Source organism: Poecilia reticulata, linkage group LG20 (genome assembly GCF_000633615.1).
Source record: "Poecilia reticulata strain Guanapo linkage group LG20, Guppy_female_1.0+MT, whole genome shotgun sequence".
NCBI lineage: Eukaryota > Metazoa > Chordata > Actinopteri > Cyprinodontiformes > Poeciliidae > Poecilia > Poecilia reticulata.
In genome coordinates this window covers 18,963,174-18,980,788 of record NC_024350.1, presented here as the reverse complement: position 1 = coordinate 18,980,788, position 17,615 = coordinate 18,963,174, and the positions used below count along the sequence as shown (strand labels likewise).

Genomic DNA, 17,615 nt, shown 5'->3' with positions numbered 1-17,615 from the left:
TTGACACCTGCAGTCGCTCTGCCCTCATCTGTCTGATTATCAGATCTTCCATCTCTCTGAGGGCCAAACTGATAAAATCTTCTACTGGTTCAAGAAAATAAACATAAAAACTTTCACTTTCTGATGTTTTCAAACTCACTACTTTACTTTAATATAATAGTAATCATATTTAATGAGCTTATCCTCTCTCAATTACAATCCTTCAAGATAAAACTTTAATAATGTAAGTTTTAATGTCTAAAATTACAATAAAATCCACTTAGAAGTTAAGAAATTGAACTGATAAATGAATTTAGTAAAGTATAGCTTAAATGTAATAGTATTGCAAAATGATGAATGAAAAATATCCTAAATGTGTATAAATGTCACAAATAGTTACAGATTGTTCATATTATTTAATCTCTTAAGAAAGGCTGAAGTTCATTTTTTCACCTTTAAACTTGATATTAATATCATATTTGCTTATTAAGAGGGTATGTAAGAGAATGTGAACTTCTGCTGAATATGAGATAAAGTTATTTTGATTGTTGTCGGATTATTTTTATATTTATTCAGTTTTATTCTGAACCTTTTGTTGGATAAGTCTGTATTATTTTGTATTTTTAAGGATTAAACATGTTTCAGCAGTAGTTTTAGTGAACCCAGCGTTTGGCTGCTGTTCTCATAATAAACCTGTGGATGTGTTTGGATGTATTACTGAAGCTTTTCATCTGCCAGACATGCAGGTTTGTCGTTTTTCATGCTGTTTGTTCACCTGCGCTTTGAATGTTTGCACATGTGTTTGATTTTAGCTCATGACTTCTCACACACAGTCAGTTAAGCCTGTAATTATGAGGTTCAAATTCTCTCTTATGTTAGCAGCTGAATAAAGTTTGATTTATTTTAAAACATAAATGTGCTGGTTTTATTTTTATGAGACTTACACGGCAACAAACGGCTGCAAATCAATAAAATTACAGAGAAGGAGAACAAATGTCTCTGTTTGCATGAATGTTTGAGTGTGAAGCCATTAAGGTTACGGTTTTAGCCGAATGAGAGCGAGTTGGAGGTGAGGATTAAAAAAGCAAAGCACAATCTCTATTGTCTAATTAAACCTGTAATCACAGCCTAAAACAGAGCTAATCACTCAGCTGTCTGTTCATTTGCAGACGCATCGATTACAAGCTGAAGCGGCAGGACAGCACCAAAACGCTGCTAATAAAAAGTGAACAACTGCTGAGGATCGAGGAGCAAGACTTCGCCATCAGACCAGGCTTTGGAGGTCAGAAACAGAAAATCATCATAAAAAAAAATCCAGCAAACCTATTGTTTAACAGACAATAGCTTTCCTCATTTCATCCCTGATCCCTGATGAGTTAATCCACTCACTCACACAGAGAAAATCACTCCCACGCCGATGATAGCAGCGCTTAGACAGCGGATGTGTCGATCCAAAAATCAGCAGCGCTGACCCAGATATCACCACTGTGTGAGTGTTAATGCAGTTTGGGAATACAGCAGCGCGCTCACTCAAATGTGATTGGGATCTGCTGTATGTGTGTGTGTGTGTGTGTGTGTGTGTGTGTGTGTGTGTGTGTGTGTGTGTGTGTGTGTGNTGTGTGTGTGTGTGTGTGTGTGTGTGTGTGTGAGTCGGGGGGATTCGTGGGCATTAATCTGGATTATATTCCAAGTCTGGAGCAGATGGGAGGTGGGAAACAAAGGGTCATCTGCAACAATGACCGTCACACAACAATGCATGTAAAGATATACACACATCCTCAAAAGGATGTCACGGTACTAAGAGCTAGTGAAGTGAGATGTATTAATCCCACTGTACTGTTAGGAGACTTTAGAAAGTGATGGCATTTACTGTCAGACCCATTCAGAGCATTTCTTACATGATGTGGGAAGAAAAACACCTGCAGGAATGAAGTAACAGAAACACATTTAATAAGACAAAAGTGACAAATAACTATGGGCACATATTAAACTGGAGTTTCTCTGAAAGTAAATCTTCAGTTTCAGTGAAAGTGGCTTCAGTTTAGAAACATCTTTAAGTAGATGGTGGTAAAAATGAAGAAGAAGAAGAAAATTTGTTAAGTATTTTTTTATTTTTTTTCAAATACTTCAATCTTCCCCTTAAAAGGAGGCCTTATAATCTCCTTTTTTAGCTCGACTGGACAGTTTCTTTAATTTAACCTTTATTTGTTCTTTTATCTGGCTGAAATTCAGTGCATTTGAAAAAATAGATGTTATTTTCTGATTAAACTCTCAGTTCAAAGGATGACATGAAGGAAATCCTGCAGGAGAATCTAAACGCTGTCCTTCATTTTTTACCGTCTGTGTTTGTTCAAACTGTAGTGATCATGTAAACAGGATTTCTCTGAACAGAAGACAATACTGTAATACTTTTTGCTCATGACATTTTCTTCCTTTCACTTTCCAAAGTCTCATCCTGAATTTACTATCTCATGTCACTGATTTCAATCAAGGGCTGAAGGTAAACCTTATTCTGTGTTCTTGCATTTTGGCAGAAGTTTGACATCTTAAATATCCAGATATGATTTTAATCCCGTTGGGTCTGGAAGATGAAGCCGTGTTTAACGTGTTCACTGCAGTCTGTGGTCCTGCCCGTCATTCAGGGTGGGGTCAGCAGCAGCACCACCGTCTGCCCCGCAGCCCTGTGGCATTTCCTCGCACTGTAATTTAAATCTCAGCAGTTTTCTCTCTCCGATAAGCCTGCAGCGTCTGGAGATTTAGAGTCGTCCCCCCTTCAGACACCTCAGGGTTCAACCTACACACCAAAAATACTCCATGTGGCATTTAATGTTATTTCTTGCACGTGTTTATGACTAATACTTCTAATTCCAGGTCAACCTTTAAGGGGTCTTTACACATCAAAGTGAAACATAAAAAAAAAAACCTTTAGTTTCTCCACATATGTTTTACAAACATCAACACATGTTGACTTCAAATTATCTTTATTTTGAGCACAGCTGGGATTTTAAGATTCTCTGTCTTTGATTTTAAACATGAAACTTTGAAATAAAAATAAAAATGTCAAATAGGAATCAGCCATAACTCTGCAGAGTATATTTAGTTGGAGCTCAAAGAGTCCAGATGGTGATTGGTGGAGAAACTTCTGCAGGTTTTAACTGGCATATATGGAGCAAAAGAAACTGAATCAATTAATGCACCAAATTATCAACAGAATCTCAGTTTTTTTAGCTTTTATTTTCCCTCATTCACATTAAATCTTTTCTTTAAAATGCTGCCTTGTGTTGGTTCATCTGCATGCATCCAATGGAAACATAATAATGTCATTTTCAGGTTTCTATTTAATTTTAATTTTAATATACAGTTGTTTATAGATGGTTTTATAATGTCTTTTATAAAGTGAATAAAGGATTTTTCTACTCTATTCTATTCTAACATGACAACAAGGCCAAATACATTTATTGGCCCTCTGATAGAAAAGCATTTAAAGCAAAAATAATCTCACACAGAAATATGGACAAATATCCAAACTTTAATCTGAGTTGAAATATTTATGGTAAAAATAAATCCTATATTAAAAAATTAATATTTTTCATCTTGAACTCCTTGATACGACATTCTGAATAAAAAGCTGCTTGCTTCTGCCAGAAAACAAAAAATGGGATTATAATCCAATACATATGGTCAAATCAAATCAATGCAGAAACTGTTAATCTGACATGAAATCCGTCTTCGGTCAGAACCAAATCCTATAGAAACCATCAGCTTCTGCCAATAGCTGTATAGATTTTATTTAAAGTTTTTATTACGATTTTAATCATCTGCAATAAAAGCCAAATTGATCCAGTTGATTTTCATAAGTGTCTCTAATTGATCATTTAGATATTATGTTATATTGAGTTATTTCTATGACATAATTCCGTTATAACAGATTTGGCGTCAGTGACGCTCCGGGCTGTTTCGGCCCCACGTCTCTTTGTTTCTCTTAAATCTGGCCCAGTGGATGAAACCTGAGCTTAATCCGACTTACAAAGCTCAGATTTGCAGAACCATAATCAGGTGTCTTTGAGTCAATGAGAATGTAACAGTGATCCAGAAAAAGTCTCTGGTTTTAGGCTGGATTTGTGAATCTGTGATAAAAGGCATCCAAGTTCTGTGAATACAGAAAATACAAAAACCTTTAGATATTTTCTGTTATAATTAAGGACGGACGGCACAGATCTGGCTCTTTTGGCTGAATGAGGGAGAAATCCTCTTCTGTATAATAAAACAACGTCAGTAATTTCTTAATACTTATTTTAAAAAGTAGATTTTTTTCACTAATAAAAATAAGTTTTTCCAGTGAAAATAATAATTTTCATCAACATTTTTATTGGCTAACACAAACTGCTATCTTGCTGCAGAATTGATTTCCTTTACTTATTTTAAATGTTCTAAGACATTTGCAATAGAAACCAGACAGGATACTTGGTAAGATTTAAATGTTTGCAGTGTAAGTGGAAAGCTGTGGTTAAATGTCGTGTTCGTTGGTTTTTCTTTCTTTTCTTGGTTCTGTAAATCTGTTGGAGCGGGTTTGGATCGATGAAATAATATTCTGGTTTTATTGTAGAAATTCGTATTAATTTAGCTTCATTAATTTTTTGTTCTGCTTAGAACGTTTAATTCTCACCTGTCCTGGTTTAGTTGTGGCTCTGCTCTCTTCTCTCTTCCTCTGGTTTGTCTTCCTGCCTGCTCCAGATAATCGCCCTCCCTCTGCTCTCAGGCCTCCGTTTCCCTCCTCTGTTGTCAGATCCTCCCCATCAGGATCAGTTTGCGGTTTGTTGTGTCACTTCTGGATCCTTCTGCTTTTTGCAGCCTTTGTTTTGGTTTCCTCTTTCCGTTTTGGATTTAACTCGGTACTGAACAACATTTTGGCTTCAAGAGAAGCTCAGATTTTACAAGAAGAAAAACTGGCGCAGAAAAAGAACACAACGCTCTAAAAGCTTTTCATCTTTTCGTGCTCTGACGCTCCTGAACACTTTGTTCACAGCAGGAAAACATATTTTAATCAGCAATGTCTAAATGATTTTGTTACCTGTACAACAGACACATTTGTTTCACCTTCAGGAATTTTTTTGGGTGCTGCTTCAAAGTGTAGTTTATTCTGCAAAAACACTAAATCTTACCAAATATTCTTGGTCTGGTTTCTAATGGAAATCTTAGTACACTTGAAAAAAAAAACTTACGAAAGTATAGGAGCTTTATGTAAAGGTGATCTATTATCCTTTCTTGAACAGGTTAGGATATGTCTATGAGGTTTTTTTAGGGTTTTGTCACTTTAAGTCCAAATAAGCTGCTGCCCCCAACGTTTACACTCACACATGAAAATGGCTGCAAACAGATGCTCAACTATGCAACTGTACATCTACGAAAAGCATTAGTAGAACCTCCTTCACAACCAACAAGAACGAAGTGGTTTCAGGATGGAAAATCAACAACAAAACTCTTGTCTTTTCCAGCAGCCATTGTACAGCACATAAAAACAACAACAACCATGTACAGCAGTAAAACCAGCTGACCAAATGTGCTGGAGCTCAGCTCTGGTTGCTAGGTAACGGGCTGTACTCGGGTGGGGTTGCTAGAAAACGTGTAGTGCCTGCTGATTTGTGATGTTACATTCTGGAGGTTTTTGAAAGGACTCATTTTCCAAACATCAAAAACATTAACTTAAAACAACACTTGGGTTATTGTTTTGAAGCAGAGGAAACTCAAATGGAAGCATAAAAATGTGCAAAATGTACATTTTGCATAATATGTCCCTTTTAAGTAAATAACTCCTTAATATTGATGAAAAATAATTAGTTTCACTGGCAGATTATTTTATTACTAATAAAACATTTTTTTCTTTATGTAAGTGAAATAATCTGCTGGTAGAACTTGTACTTTTTCATCAATACAAAGGATTTCCTTTACTTAAAACAAGCTGCTACGCTTGCTTAAAACTTACTTCTAAATTAATACAATTTTAGTTCAAGTTTACTCAAAATATCTGCACCAGAAACAAGACAAAAATACTTGGTTAGATTTTGTGTTTTTGCAGTGTAGCACTTTGAAAAGATGTCAGAGTGAATTCATGTCTGAGTAAAACGCTGCGGCGTTGGCCTTGACCTTCCTCTAAGACAGTAAGGAGATGAGGCGGTGAGCGAGGAAGCTCTCCATGTCCACACCGGTCGTTGTCGGGGCAACGCTGCCGGTTCTGTCTCCCGGGCACGAAGCCGAGCGGCAGCAGACGTTTTACAGGCCTGGCTGTCAGTCGTGTCAGTAAATAAAATGTTTATTGTGTGGTGGGTCTGCTTACATTCAGCCAACAGGATAACATGGCTTCTTTCCCTGCAGCCCACGGGAGGAAGGACAGGAATGTGACCAGATGCTGCAGATCCAGAAAGCGGTCACAAAATGTACCTGTTCACTGCAAAAACACAAAACCTTACCAAGTGTTTTGGTCGAATTTTACTGCCAATATATCAGCACACTTGAAATAAGACAAAACTAACTCACAAGTAACTTTTTAGCAATTTATATAGGAGTTTGTTTGAGGTCAATAATTTATTAATACTGATTTTTTTAAAGTACTATTTCAGTTGGCAGATTATTTCCTTTAAAACATGAAAAAAATGTCTTGTTAAAAGTGAAATTATCCTCCAGTGGAACTAATATTCTTTCATCAATATGAAGGAATTACTTACTTAAAGAAAGCTCCTATATCTTGCTGAAAACTGACTTGTAACTTAGTTTAGTCTTATTTTATGTATACTAAGATATTTGCACTAGAAACTAAACTGAAATACTTGGTAAAATGTTGTGTTTTAGCAGTGCAGCCTTTCACACACATTCCTCCTGGATCGGAGTGTTTTTGTTTTGTCCAACCCGATGGCCGTTCACACTGAGCCAGGTTCTGGTTCTCCTGGAGGTTTTCTCTTCTGGAGGTTGTTTTTTTATTGGTCTGATGTGATATTCTTGTGTTTTCATTTGCTGGGAGCTGAAAATAAACATAATTAACACAGAGTTTATGGAACAGTGTTTTGGAGCAGCTCGTTATTTCTCATTTGTTTTTTTTCTAGACTGTTGTTTGTGTTGTTTTTAGTCGAGGCGTTGTATGTGTGGACAGCTACTTCCTCTGGTTTTGGAAGATGTGCAGCTGGAAGGATTTTTAACCGAAGCAAACTGGTATTTTTTGCAGCTGGTTAGCATCTCAAAAACTCAGATAATACCTGAACTTTGACCCCAAGCCCCAGAGGAGGTGAAAATGATGCAGAGAGAGAATCCTCCCATCATATCCCCTACTCCAACGTCTCTCTATCCATACGGCCAGACAAAGACTTAAAGATGAGCGGCAAAAGCAAAGGAGTTGGATTAGCACAGCTAGCTAACAACTGATCATTCAGGACATGTTACTGTGGAGTATCGTCTCTGCTGCCATGACATCGAGCTGTTAGCTTGTCAGTCACATAGCGACAGTCTTCAGTCAGAGGCCTCTTTGATTTGTTGTGACACTGACTGCTACTGGGGATTCATCCTGCTCACACATCACCATCAAAAACGATTATTTGAAGATACTTGGATGATATCAGTTATGATGACATTTAATGTCCTATTAGGATAAATGAAGCATCTCTGAATACATTTACACTTTTGTATTTAAAATAACTTTCTTCCCAGATTATCATTAATGGATTCATTTTCCAGACTGACCGTTCTACTGGTTCTTCAACTTGTATTTTTACAATTAATACTTCATCACCTGCTCCTGATTCAACTTGTTGGTTTTTTTTACCTTTACACAAACAAAAATCATGAAAATATCCACAGAGAAAACAGACAGGGGCTCTCGGTTTGTTTTCCTCCTGTGGATTTCACTTCCTGTTTGGCTTTTCACTTTCTGTCCCCATAACAAGGATGATTTATGACTTTGTCTGCAGTGAATTGTAATGTTGATGTTTGTGTTGAAAGAAGGGTGTTTGTTGGTTTTGTCTCTAAGCCACAGCACAAAACAGATCCTAAAATTAGCCGAGCAAATTTCCAAACAAGAGCAGGAGCGTTGTGGCTGGCATTGTGGTGGACCAACATTCTTAAAACCAAACACCATCAGATCCTGGTTGTTTTGTGGAGGCAAAGCAGCCAAGAGAGTAGCTGTGATCAAAGCCTTTTTTCCTCTAGAATTTGTGCTGTTTAGCTTTTTCTGCTATGTTTGTGCTTAAATCAGGTTTATACATATTTAATTTGCTAATGAGGCGGGCAGAAGAGGGGCTGATGTTGGTTGTAGTGAGCTTATGGTAAAGACCAAGGATGTCACTGAACAAAATTAGCTTTACAGGCCTGAACAGAGGAACTGCATGACTGAGTGCCTGACTTTTCCCAATCAAATCAGAGAACTTTTATCCTAATCTGTTTACAGAGGTATGGAAAAGTTTTATCTTGTGATAAAATAAGACGAATGACAAAAATTTAGCATACCATCCATCCATTTTCTTTACACCTTTGTCCCTTAGTGAGGTCGGGAGGGTTGCTGGTGCCCATCTCCAGCTAACGTTCTGGGCGAGAGGTGGGGTCACCCTGGACAGGCCGCCAGTCTGTCGCAGGGCATAGCATGCCTTCCAGCATATTTAAAATTAAATGTCAAGGTAATTATACATTCAAAAAAAGTATCCCTTATTTTATTTATTCCCAGGATTTATTTTCTCAAAAATAAAAACAAACACTACAACCATAAGCAACTTTCACCATGTTCTGTGTGTGTCGGCCATATTGGATACTAAACTTCGACTGGTCTTTCCCATTTCCAACTTCTTGGGGTGTTTCTGTTATATCTACAAAATCTGATTCCTAAGTACAAAGAGACCACACCATAACACCTACTTAAGCTAAGACTTAATCAAGCTAACATCTGTCAGAGCTAATTGTTGTTTAAGCTAACATAGCTTATACTAAGCAAACAAACCAATTGATAAATCCAACAGCAAGTTAGTCTAAGTCATTCTAGCTGAGCTACTCAATCTGATAATTAAACGAGGTGTATCTAAGAGTTACTGAAAGTTAGTTTAACTAGCATCTACTTAAGCTAAGAGAGTAGCAACTGCTGAAGCTAACATAAGGTAAAATACAGGCTATTTAGACTAAGCTAACCATCACTCTGTTCAATAGTAGCTTAAATATTTAAATATTTTTTCTGTACTAAATTTTTGTATTTTTATAACTATATCTATATTGTCCTCACTATTCCTTTATTCCTGAAACAATACTAACAAAAGTTGTTAAACCAAATAGGGAAGATGTTTTTATATTCCAGGAGTGATTATCAAGATGAATGGTTAGTAATAATACGTTCACACTGCAGCCTGAACGGACCGAAATCCGATTTTTTGTAAAATCGATTAATTTTTTTCTTTTTGGCGTGGTCGTTCACACTTCCAAATAAAAGCGATTTGCGTGAACTGCAAACGACCGCATGCGCAGTAGAGGGCGCCATAATGTCACACATAGAGAGCGTGCTCAGTGTTTTGGAAGTAAACATGGATGCTAATGGTGGAGCACATCTGACGATTTTGCATTTGTTGTCCAGCCGGAGCCGGAGCCGGAGCCAGCACTTGAACAGCTTAACCCACATCATGATCCGCCATGGTTGTTGGTTTTCTTCCCGCTTGCTCGCATCAGGGCGCAGAATAGTGACGTTTGTCGAGTACCAATGACGTTCAGGTCGGATGAAAGCGGCCTGGCCGAACAAACTCAGGCCACATTTGGAAAGATCAGATTCTTATCGGATATCCAAGATGCCTGGGTTGCATTAGGAACAATCCGCTCTGCTTTGTTCTGATTCTGAGTGAGAGTTTAACGTCCTGCCGTCGTTTCAGGCTCAGCCATCCCGGTGGGCATCGATGTGCAGGTGGAGAGCATCGACAGCATCTCTGAGGTCAACATGGTGAGTTTCTGTCTTTTTCTGTTACTCTGCGAAAGGCCCATGAAAATCCCTGCTGACTCCCATCAAAGGAAGAAATTAAAAAAAATTATGTAAATCAACTGAAATAATCAAAACATCCTTTCAAGCACATTGATTTACAACCATACGCGGTAAGAATCTCCTGAAGTGTTTGTGTGAATATGTTCTGTGAAAGTGGATTTATTTGCTGCTCCATTGTTGTCCGTGAAAAGAGGAGTAATAATGTGGAGCCGCTCCCTGCGACCTCCAGGGTTCAGCTTTCAACTGGACTCTTCTCCGGCTGAGATGATCGATGCAGAGGAAGGAAGATGTTGTCATGGCTGCCTGAGCTGGACCGGGAGCCTCCCAGTTCAGAGAAATACATATAACTCTGTTAAAGCCTTTAACATTCCTAAATAAGTTAATAAAATGCTGAAAAAGGCGACGGTCTAAAGAAAAGTTATAGTTTTCAACACATATGTTTTGCAACCTCTACTTGATTAAAGCTTTCAGTGAGATTTTTTACATGATATTTGGTCGTTTACTGGTAAGAATCAAGCAATGAACGGTTAAACATTTAGAAATCACTTTGTTTTACCGACATGGGAAAGTCAAAGGTCTTCTGCAGAAGCGCTTTATGGTCAGACCGGATAAAATTAGAGCCGTTTAATCCAATTTAGAAATTTGAGGTCTATGCTTAAAAATCCGCAGCAGGAAAAACCTCGTCATTCCACTCTGGAAAAATAACAGCTGAATAAGTCTGTGGTTATAAAAAACAGATGGTTAAATATAGGAAATTACAACAGAATATTAGACACAGATTTGTTTTTGGAATTATGACAATAAAGTCATATTATTAGCACAATAAACACACAGGAGAAAGTCATAAAATTGTAAGAAATAAGTTACTTTAATGGGAAAAAACTTCAGTTATTAAGATCTAATGAGATCAGCTCAGCAAATCTGTGGTTCTTTCTTCAAATTAAACTCAGTCTTTTCAGATCTGCTACCGATAATAATCAATTCAGCTTTACTGCTGTTTTATTACCACCTTCTTCTCATTTATTATGACTTTATTCTCATTATGCATTTCTTGTATTATTGTGACTTTATTCTTGTATTTTTACAACTTGATTGTTGTACAACTTTATTCTCATACTATGACTTTATTCTGGTAATATCACGTCTTTATTCTCTTCTTATGTCAACTTTATGTCTTGTTTCTCATAATTTTATGACTTTATTCTCGTTCAGATTTTTTTCTAGTAATCTTATTCTCGCCATTTTCGTAGTGACTTGTTTTTCTTAGCTTGGCCCTAATAACCCATTATAGAAAATATATTCAAAAAGTCAGAAATTAGGTTTATTTATAGTTTTTTGGACAGTATTTTTATATTTGGCAAATATCTGATTAAAATAGATTGGAACAATTTCAGCCCAATATTTTTAGGATTTTAGTTTTTGTCCTGACCAAATGAAACATCTCTGCCCCCTGCTGATGTGAAACGGTACTGCTGGGATATTTTAGGTAACGATGTAAAATTAGCATATGTTTCCCACAGCATCTGAGCATACAAAATATATGTTTCACAATCAAAAATACCATGAAACCACAAGAAAATTGAAATATTCGAACAGAAATAAATAAAAATAAATGATCTGAAACTGTCAGTAGGTTGCTGTTTTGTTCAGCCGATTCTAAAAGTTGATTAAAGTGAAGCTGAAAGGGGAGTGATGTCTCCATGCTGCAGGACTTCACCATGACTCTGTACCTGCGTCACTACTGGAAGGACGAGCGGCTGTCGTTTCCGTCCCACACCAACCAGAGCCGGACGTTCGACTCCCGGCTGGTGAAGAAGATCTGGGTTCCTGACGTCTTCTTCGTCCACTCCAAGCGCTCCTTCATCCATGACACCACCATGGAGAACATCATGCTGCGGGTTTACCCTGACGGAAACATCCTCTACAGCGTCAGGTATGGATCAGAGAAAAGACCACGTCCTCTCAGGTTACACAGAAATATCCACAATCTCTCAGAAATCATAGATTTAAAGAAATTTCTCAGGTGAAACTGTGTCCTCTGCTTGTATTTATCAGATTTTACTGTGGGAAACAGTTTTACCTGAAGAAACATCGCTTCTTCTGCACTGTATCCATGCAGATATATTTAATAGATATACTTATTATATTCATTTGTTTTTATATTTGTATATGTTATTTGTTATAAAAACTATTCTGTATATTTTTATGACTACTTCAACGATATTTGCTTTGTTTATTCAATATATATCTTCAGCCAGAAGCGATCTTTGCTCCCCTCACTGTCATCTGCAGGGCCGACTCGTATTGAACGTTCGGTCTGAAGCCTTTAAATGTTTTTCATTTTGAGACAGATTTTTTTCTAGCTTAGCTTGAAAAAACATTCAAATCCAAAACCTCCATAAACATAAAGACAGATTTGGAGTTCCACACGGCTCAGTGTTTGGTCCTTTTTTAAAATCCATGCATTATAGAGGAAACGTCAAGGAATGTTAAAATCCTAAAAATATAAAATTAAAGTTATTTCTGCTCTGAAATGTGTGCTCGTGTGTATGTGTGTGTGTGTGTGTGTGTGTGTGTGTGTGTGTGTGTGTGTGTGTGTTTGTGTTTCAGGGTGACGGTAACGGCTCTCTGCTCCATGGACTTCAGCAGTTTTCCTCTGGACACTCAGAACTGCTCTCTGGAGCTGGAGAGCTGTAAGGATCAAATCCGTAACGAATCCCTCTGAGCTGTTAACGAGCTCAACCTGTAAGACAGAAACTTCATCAGTTTCCTCGACTTTCTGTCCCGTTTGTCGCCTGCAGATGCTTATAATGAGAACGACCTGATGCTTTACTGGAAGAACGGGAACGACTCTCTGAGGACGGATGAGATCGTTTTGTCCCAGTTCTTCATTGAGCATTTCCACGCCTCCAGCGGCCTCGCCTTCTACAGCAGCACAGGTACGAAAACTCGCACAGTTTCCATGTTTAGACTTATTGATATGCAAAATCATTTAACTGAACTGCAATCAAACCAGAAAAATACAACTTTTAGTGACAAAAAGTTGTTTATCTCATCCTAATATGGCAAAAATCACACAGACATGATGAGAACGTCATGACTCGGCATTTTCATTGAGATTTATCCTGTTGAACCTCAGATGTTTAGTTTGATGCTGTAAGGAAACCTAGACATCCATCTGAGGCCTTCAGGAACCATACACTGCAAAACACTAAATATTACAAAGTATAATTCTCTAGTTTCTAGTTCATATGTCTTTGTATGCTTGAAATAAGACAAAACTAACTTAACTTTTCAGCAAGATAAATTTGCTTGTTTTAAATAAATCATTCTTGAATATAGATTAAAAAGTTTCACTGGCAGATTATTGTCTGAAAAATGATGAATTATCCTTCCATCAAGTCACAGCCAGTTTATATTTAACATTCATAAAATAAATAACTTCTTGGACCGTCCTGAAAATGAAACCCAGAGCAAAGACAATTATATGCACATTATTGACTAAAAAACATAACAGTGATTAGTTACATCACTATAGTGTGATTAATCTGATTAACTACATAAATAAGCCAAATGAGCTGGGAAACATTACAATTCATAACTCTAAATACCCTTTAGTATTTTAAAAATGCAGATTAAGTTGTATTTTCTATTTCTGTGCATGTAAGAAATATGACATTATGATCATAATGTTTTAATATTAGTAAAATTTGCAGACGTCTTATCAGTTCTCAGGGTTTGTAGTTAATCTGAACTCTTAGAATAATTTCTGTCACACATGCAGAAGTCTAGATTATTCTACGTATGGCCATATTACGCGTTGTTGTGTTGCTGTACTTTTTTCATGTCGTTGCCATATTTTGGAGTGAGACACTGTAAAACTGAGTTTTTAACTGCATTAGTTTTTATTTTTATGTCCATCCTTGGTGGCCGTAGCAGAGACTGTTGGTTCTGGTTCTCTGTCCTGAGTCATAGATCGACCCGAGTCAGTTTTTAACACACTGACTGTTGGTTCTGTTGGATGACGTCAATCAATCGTTAATCTGTCAGACGTTTGAAGTTTTGCAGTAAACACCGTTGTGTGTGTCTGCAGGTTGGTACAACCGACTCTTCATAAACTTCATCCTGCGGCGCCACATCTTCTTCTTCATGCTGCAGACGTACTTCCCCACCATGCTGATGGTCGTCCTGTCCTGGGTTTCCTTCTGGATCGACCGCAGAGCCGTTCCCGCCCGCGTGTCTCTGGGTAACGCATCATACCCTCCATCACAGCATGGCTGCTACTTTGGGTTATTTTTTCTTTTATATTGTGATGTCACCACCTCTCACACCTTTACATCGAGTCTATCTGAGCAGAGAATTGAAGTATTTCTGGATAAACTTGAATTTTTTTGTTATTAAGTGTGTAAAATTATAGTTTCCTTGAATGGTAAAGTATTTTTGGTAGTTAAATCACTATCATACTATGATAATGTCATCACACCCAGCAAATATAGTAGTTTATTACATTAATGAGAAGTTTCAGTTTGATTAAAATGGCTAAATGATTTTTTAAAATATATTTAGGATTTTATCTGTTATTCTAAGGATGCTATTTTCATTGTTTTCTTAGGAATAAGCAGCAGACAAATTATAAAAGCACAGAAAAACTGTTAAAACTGTTTGTTGTGCTACAAACTGCAGCATTAACATTATTTTAGCCTCTTCTTCCATTCCTTACTTCAGGCCAAACAGGTGCACAGCGCCCTCTGTTGGACTTTTGGGAGAATGACAGTGAATAGACTGAAGCAGTAAAGTCTGACAGAACCGTTTGCTGTGTCCTGCAGGTATAACCACCGTCCTCACCATGTCCACCATCATCACCGGAGTGTCCTCATCCATGCCTCAGGTCTGGACGTCTCCATGGAGACGGACACCGTCTCCGACTCTTAACACTTAGTCTCGTTATTTTCTGGTTCAGAGTTTCTGTCTTAGTTTTCTAAGGAAATCAGTGAGATAGCAACATGGAAAGATAATCACCTTGGAAATTATACTAAATTAAATAGCATATAACTTTATACTCTCATAATTCAACTAAAAACTTGAACCTTGCTTTTTAAAGAGGTTTTGGTTAGAAACAGTCCTGTTTTGCTTTTCAGATGTTTATATCTGACTCTCTTTCTCTGTAACTTCTGCTACACATGCCACCTGACCTTCAAATAATAATAATAAAAAAACGATTTCTTAGCTAAATAAACCAATAAAAGTTTGATTAGAAGCAAACGTGGGGTTAAAAAGAAGGCGTGTTTTACTGTGCAGGTGTCGTATGTGAAAGCTGTGGACATCTACCTGTGGACCAGCTTCCTGTTTGTCTTCCTGTCTGTCATCGAATACGCTGCCGTCAACTACTGCACCACCCTGGAGGAGATGAGGAAGATGAGGAGGGGGAAGGTCAGGACGAAGACGCTGTTTCAAAACCACAACAAAAATCTACAGAATTATGGCTTACTTTGTCTCCCCCCTGTGGTCACACTTTGATATTACAAGTAATTTCTAAGTTTAAAAAAATAAAAAATTATATTATTATAATATTTCTATTTAGTGATAAATTAAAAATTAAATGTTTCATTGCCAACTAATAACTAACTAATAGCTACACACCACATAATTAAGAATTACTCAGAAATGTTCATAATTAGATATTTTTATTTCATAAAACAAATAATTTTTTGCCCCTTTTAGATCCCTTCCACCTTCAACGCCAGCCAGGCCATGGCCTTTGATGGCTGTTTCCATGACAACGACATTGAGCTGACCACCTTCCCTCGGATGGCGCCGGCGCTGACCTCCGACCCCCTTACAGCCCCAAGCCCGAACTCGGACCTGCGGCCGCCAGAGGGGACGCGTCTGCGGCGGCAGCGGTCGGTGCGGGAGAACGTGGAGCTGCTGGTGAACAACAGCTACATGATCGACTCGTACTCACGCCTGGCCTTCCCGCTGTCCTACCTGCTCTTCAACACCGTCTACTGGAGCCTGTACTGCTGACCGGATCCATGCTGACCGGATCCGTGCTGCACTGTCTGCAGGACGAGTCGGACTGATTCAATCAGCCAAACGCTTAACATCCTGACTGTACAACATTTGTTTATTTGGATTTTTTAAACTGTGTTTTCTTTTTGTGTTTTGTCATGATCAAATGTTCTAATATTTTGTGTATAAGAGCTAAAATAAAGTTGAATTCATGTAAAAATTGCTTCCTGCAAGTAAAACGTCCATTTTAATTGAGGGTATAAACCTCAAACATGTTAGCTATAGATTCTTGTCACAATTCAGTTTAGTTAATTAATGTACAGGGCAGAAAGGCCCAAAGTTATATGGGGGCTTAGGCAGAACTGCGGAATCTAGAAAAGGGGGTGGAGCTTAAAGCAATTATGGATAATTGAACAAACTGAAGCTCAAACACTACTTGTCAGATTGTAACACAACAATCACACTACAATTATTTATTTTACACATAAATGTTTTAATTTATTGATGGTACAAAAAATAATAATAAAATCAAGCCTAATGTTCTCATTCTCTATAAAAAAAATTAACATTTGTTTAAAAACAAGCATTTCTGCCAAAAGCATCAACATACACAACTCTTTCAAGATACTTGTATAAAACATTTAGTTTCCCTTTGAAATAATTACAATATAATATAATATGTTTGCTTTGTGCGCCTACAGGTGAGTGTTCGCGCGTGCCCAATCAGCGAATGTTGTTATTTCCCCCCCCCCCCCCGCCCCCCGTTGTTTCCATAGCAACCGCAGAATTTAGGTATGAGCAGCAAAGTGTCAACGGTTGACGCTTTCATGGACGCTAACGCGGAGAAAGTCCCACTGCCACGAACACGGTGCGAGAAAACCTCTAACCCGGCGTGACTTGAGCCCACGGAGGAGGCGGGAAGGAGGATCCAGGTGAGTTTCTGAATCCGGGAAGACGAACCGAACCGAGCCGCTCTCTGCCGAGCTGAGCGCCAAAATGTTAGCATCAGCTGGAACCGTTAGCCTAACAGACGTTGAGCGGGGGAATAATTGACTGACTAGTGAACTGAAGAGGCCGTTTTTCTAAAAAAAAAAAAAAGAAGAAGAAGAAGAAGAAAGCAAGCAAACAAACGCGGGTGTTGACTTCGGTTAGCTTGACCCAAAGTGGCGGAAGCGGTGATTTTTGTTTTTGCTTGTTTTTCTTTAAGGTTTTTGTGTTGTTTACTTTGAGCTGTCCGAGTTAAATCGGTTGTTTGAAACGGAGAACTGAGGCTAAGAATAACCAAACCACACCATTGATGAATATTTACACATAAAGAACTGGGAATGTTTGACACTACTCTGTTTCTTTGAAATTTTAAACTGGGAATATGTTTAAATGTGTTTAAATAAAGTTCAGGTCACTTCAAGTTAGCTTGAAAGTGACGCAACCGTTAAAAATCAGTTACTGTACTCCAGATTTGTGATCAGTTAAAAACTTTTACATAGTTCGTGTTACATTTTTATGGTTTATATGTTACTTAGACAGCAAGATACTGCAGATTAAATGAAAATAAAAACGTTACAAATCATCTGCGCAAGTTCAATCTTCTTATGAAACCTTCTCTTGTTTTTAGGTCACTTTTTATGCAAGTGTT

At 37.7% G+C, this 17,615-nt stretch overlaps 1 protein-coding gene across 2 annotated transcripts in view; it reads left to right on the top strand.

Moving 5' to 3' along the window:
• LOC103456734 (gamma-aminobutyric acid receptor subunit rho-3-like) overlaps positions 1-16,332 on the top strand; it is a 21,623-nt gene extending 5,291 nt beyond the window's left edge. The window contains exons 1-10 of one of the 2 annotated variants that reach the window (XM_008396445.2): positions 664-725; positions 1,149-1,261; positions 9,864-9,931; positions 11,680-11,903; positions 12,581-12,663; positions 12,772-12,909; positions 14,064-14,216; positions 14,797-14,858; positions 15,269-15,400; positions 15,692-16,331. In XM_008396445.2, coding sequence (XP_008394667.1) covers positions 679-725; positions 1,149-1,261; positions 9,864-9,931; positions 11,680-11,903; positions 12,581-12,663; positions 12,772-12,909; positions 14,064-14,216; positions 14,797-14,858; positions 15,269-15,400; positions 15,692-15,994 — 1,323 coding nt within the window. In that variant the 5' untranslated portion in view covers positions 664-678 and the 3' untranslated portion in view covers positions 15,995-16,331. Of the gene's footprint in view, positions 1-663; positions 726-1,148; positions 1,262-9,863; positions 9,932-11,679; positions 11,904-12,580; positions 12,664-12,771; positions 12,910-14,063; positions 14,217-14,796; positions 14,859-15,268; positions 15,401-15,691 lie in introns of those variants that run through there. The other variant, XM_008396444.2, reaches the window with a different exon arrangement.
• Positions 16,333-17,615: the final 1,283 nt, after the last annotated feature.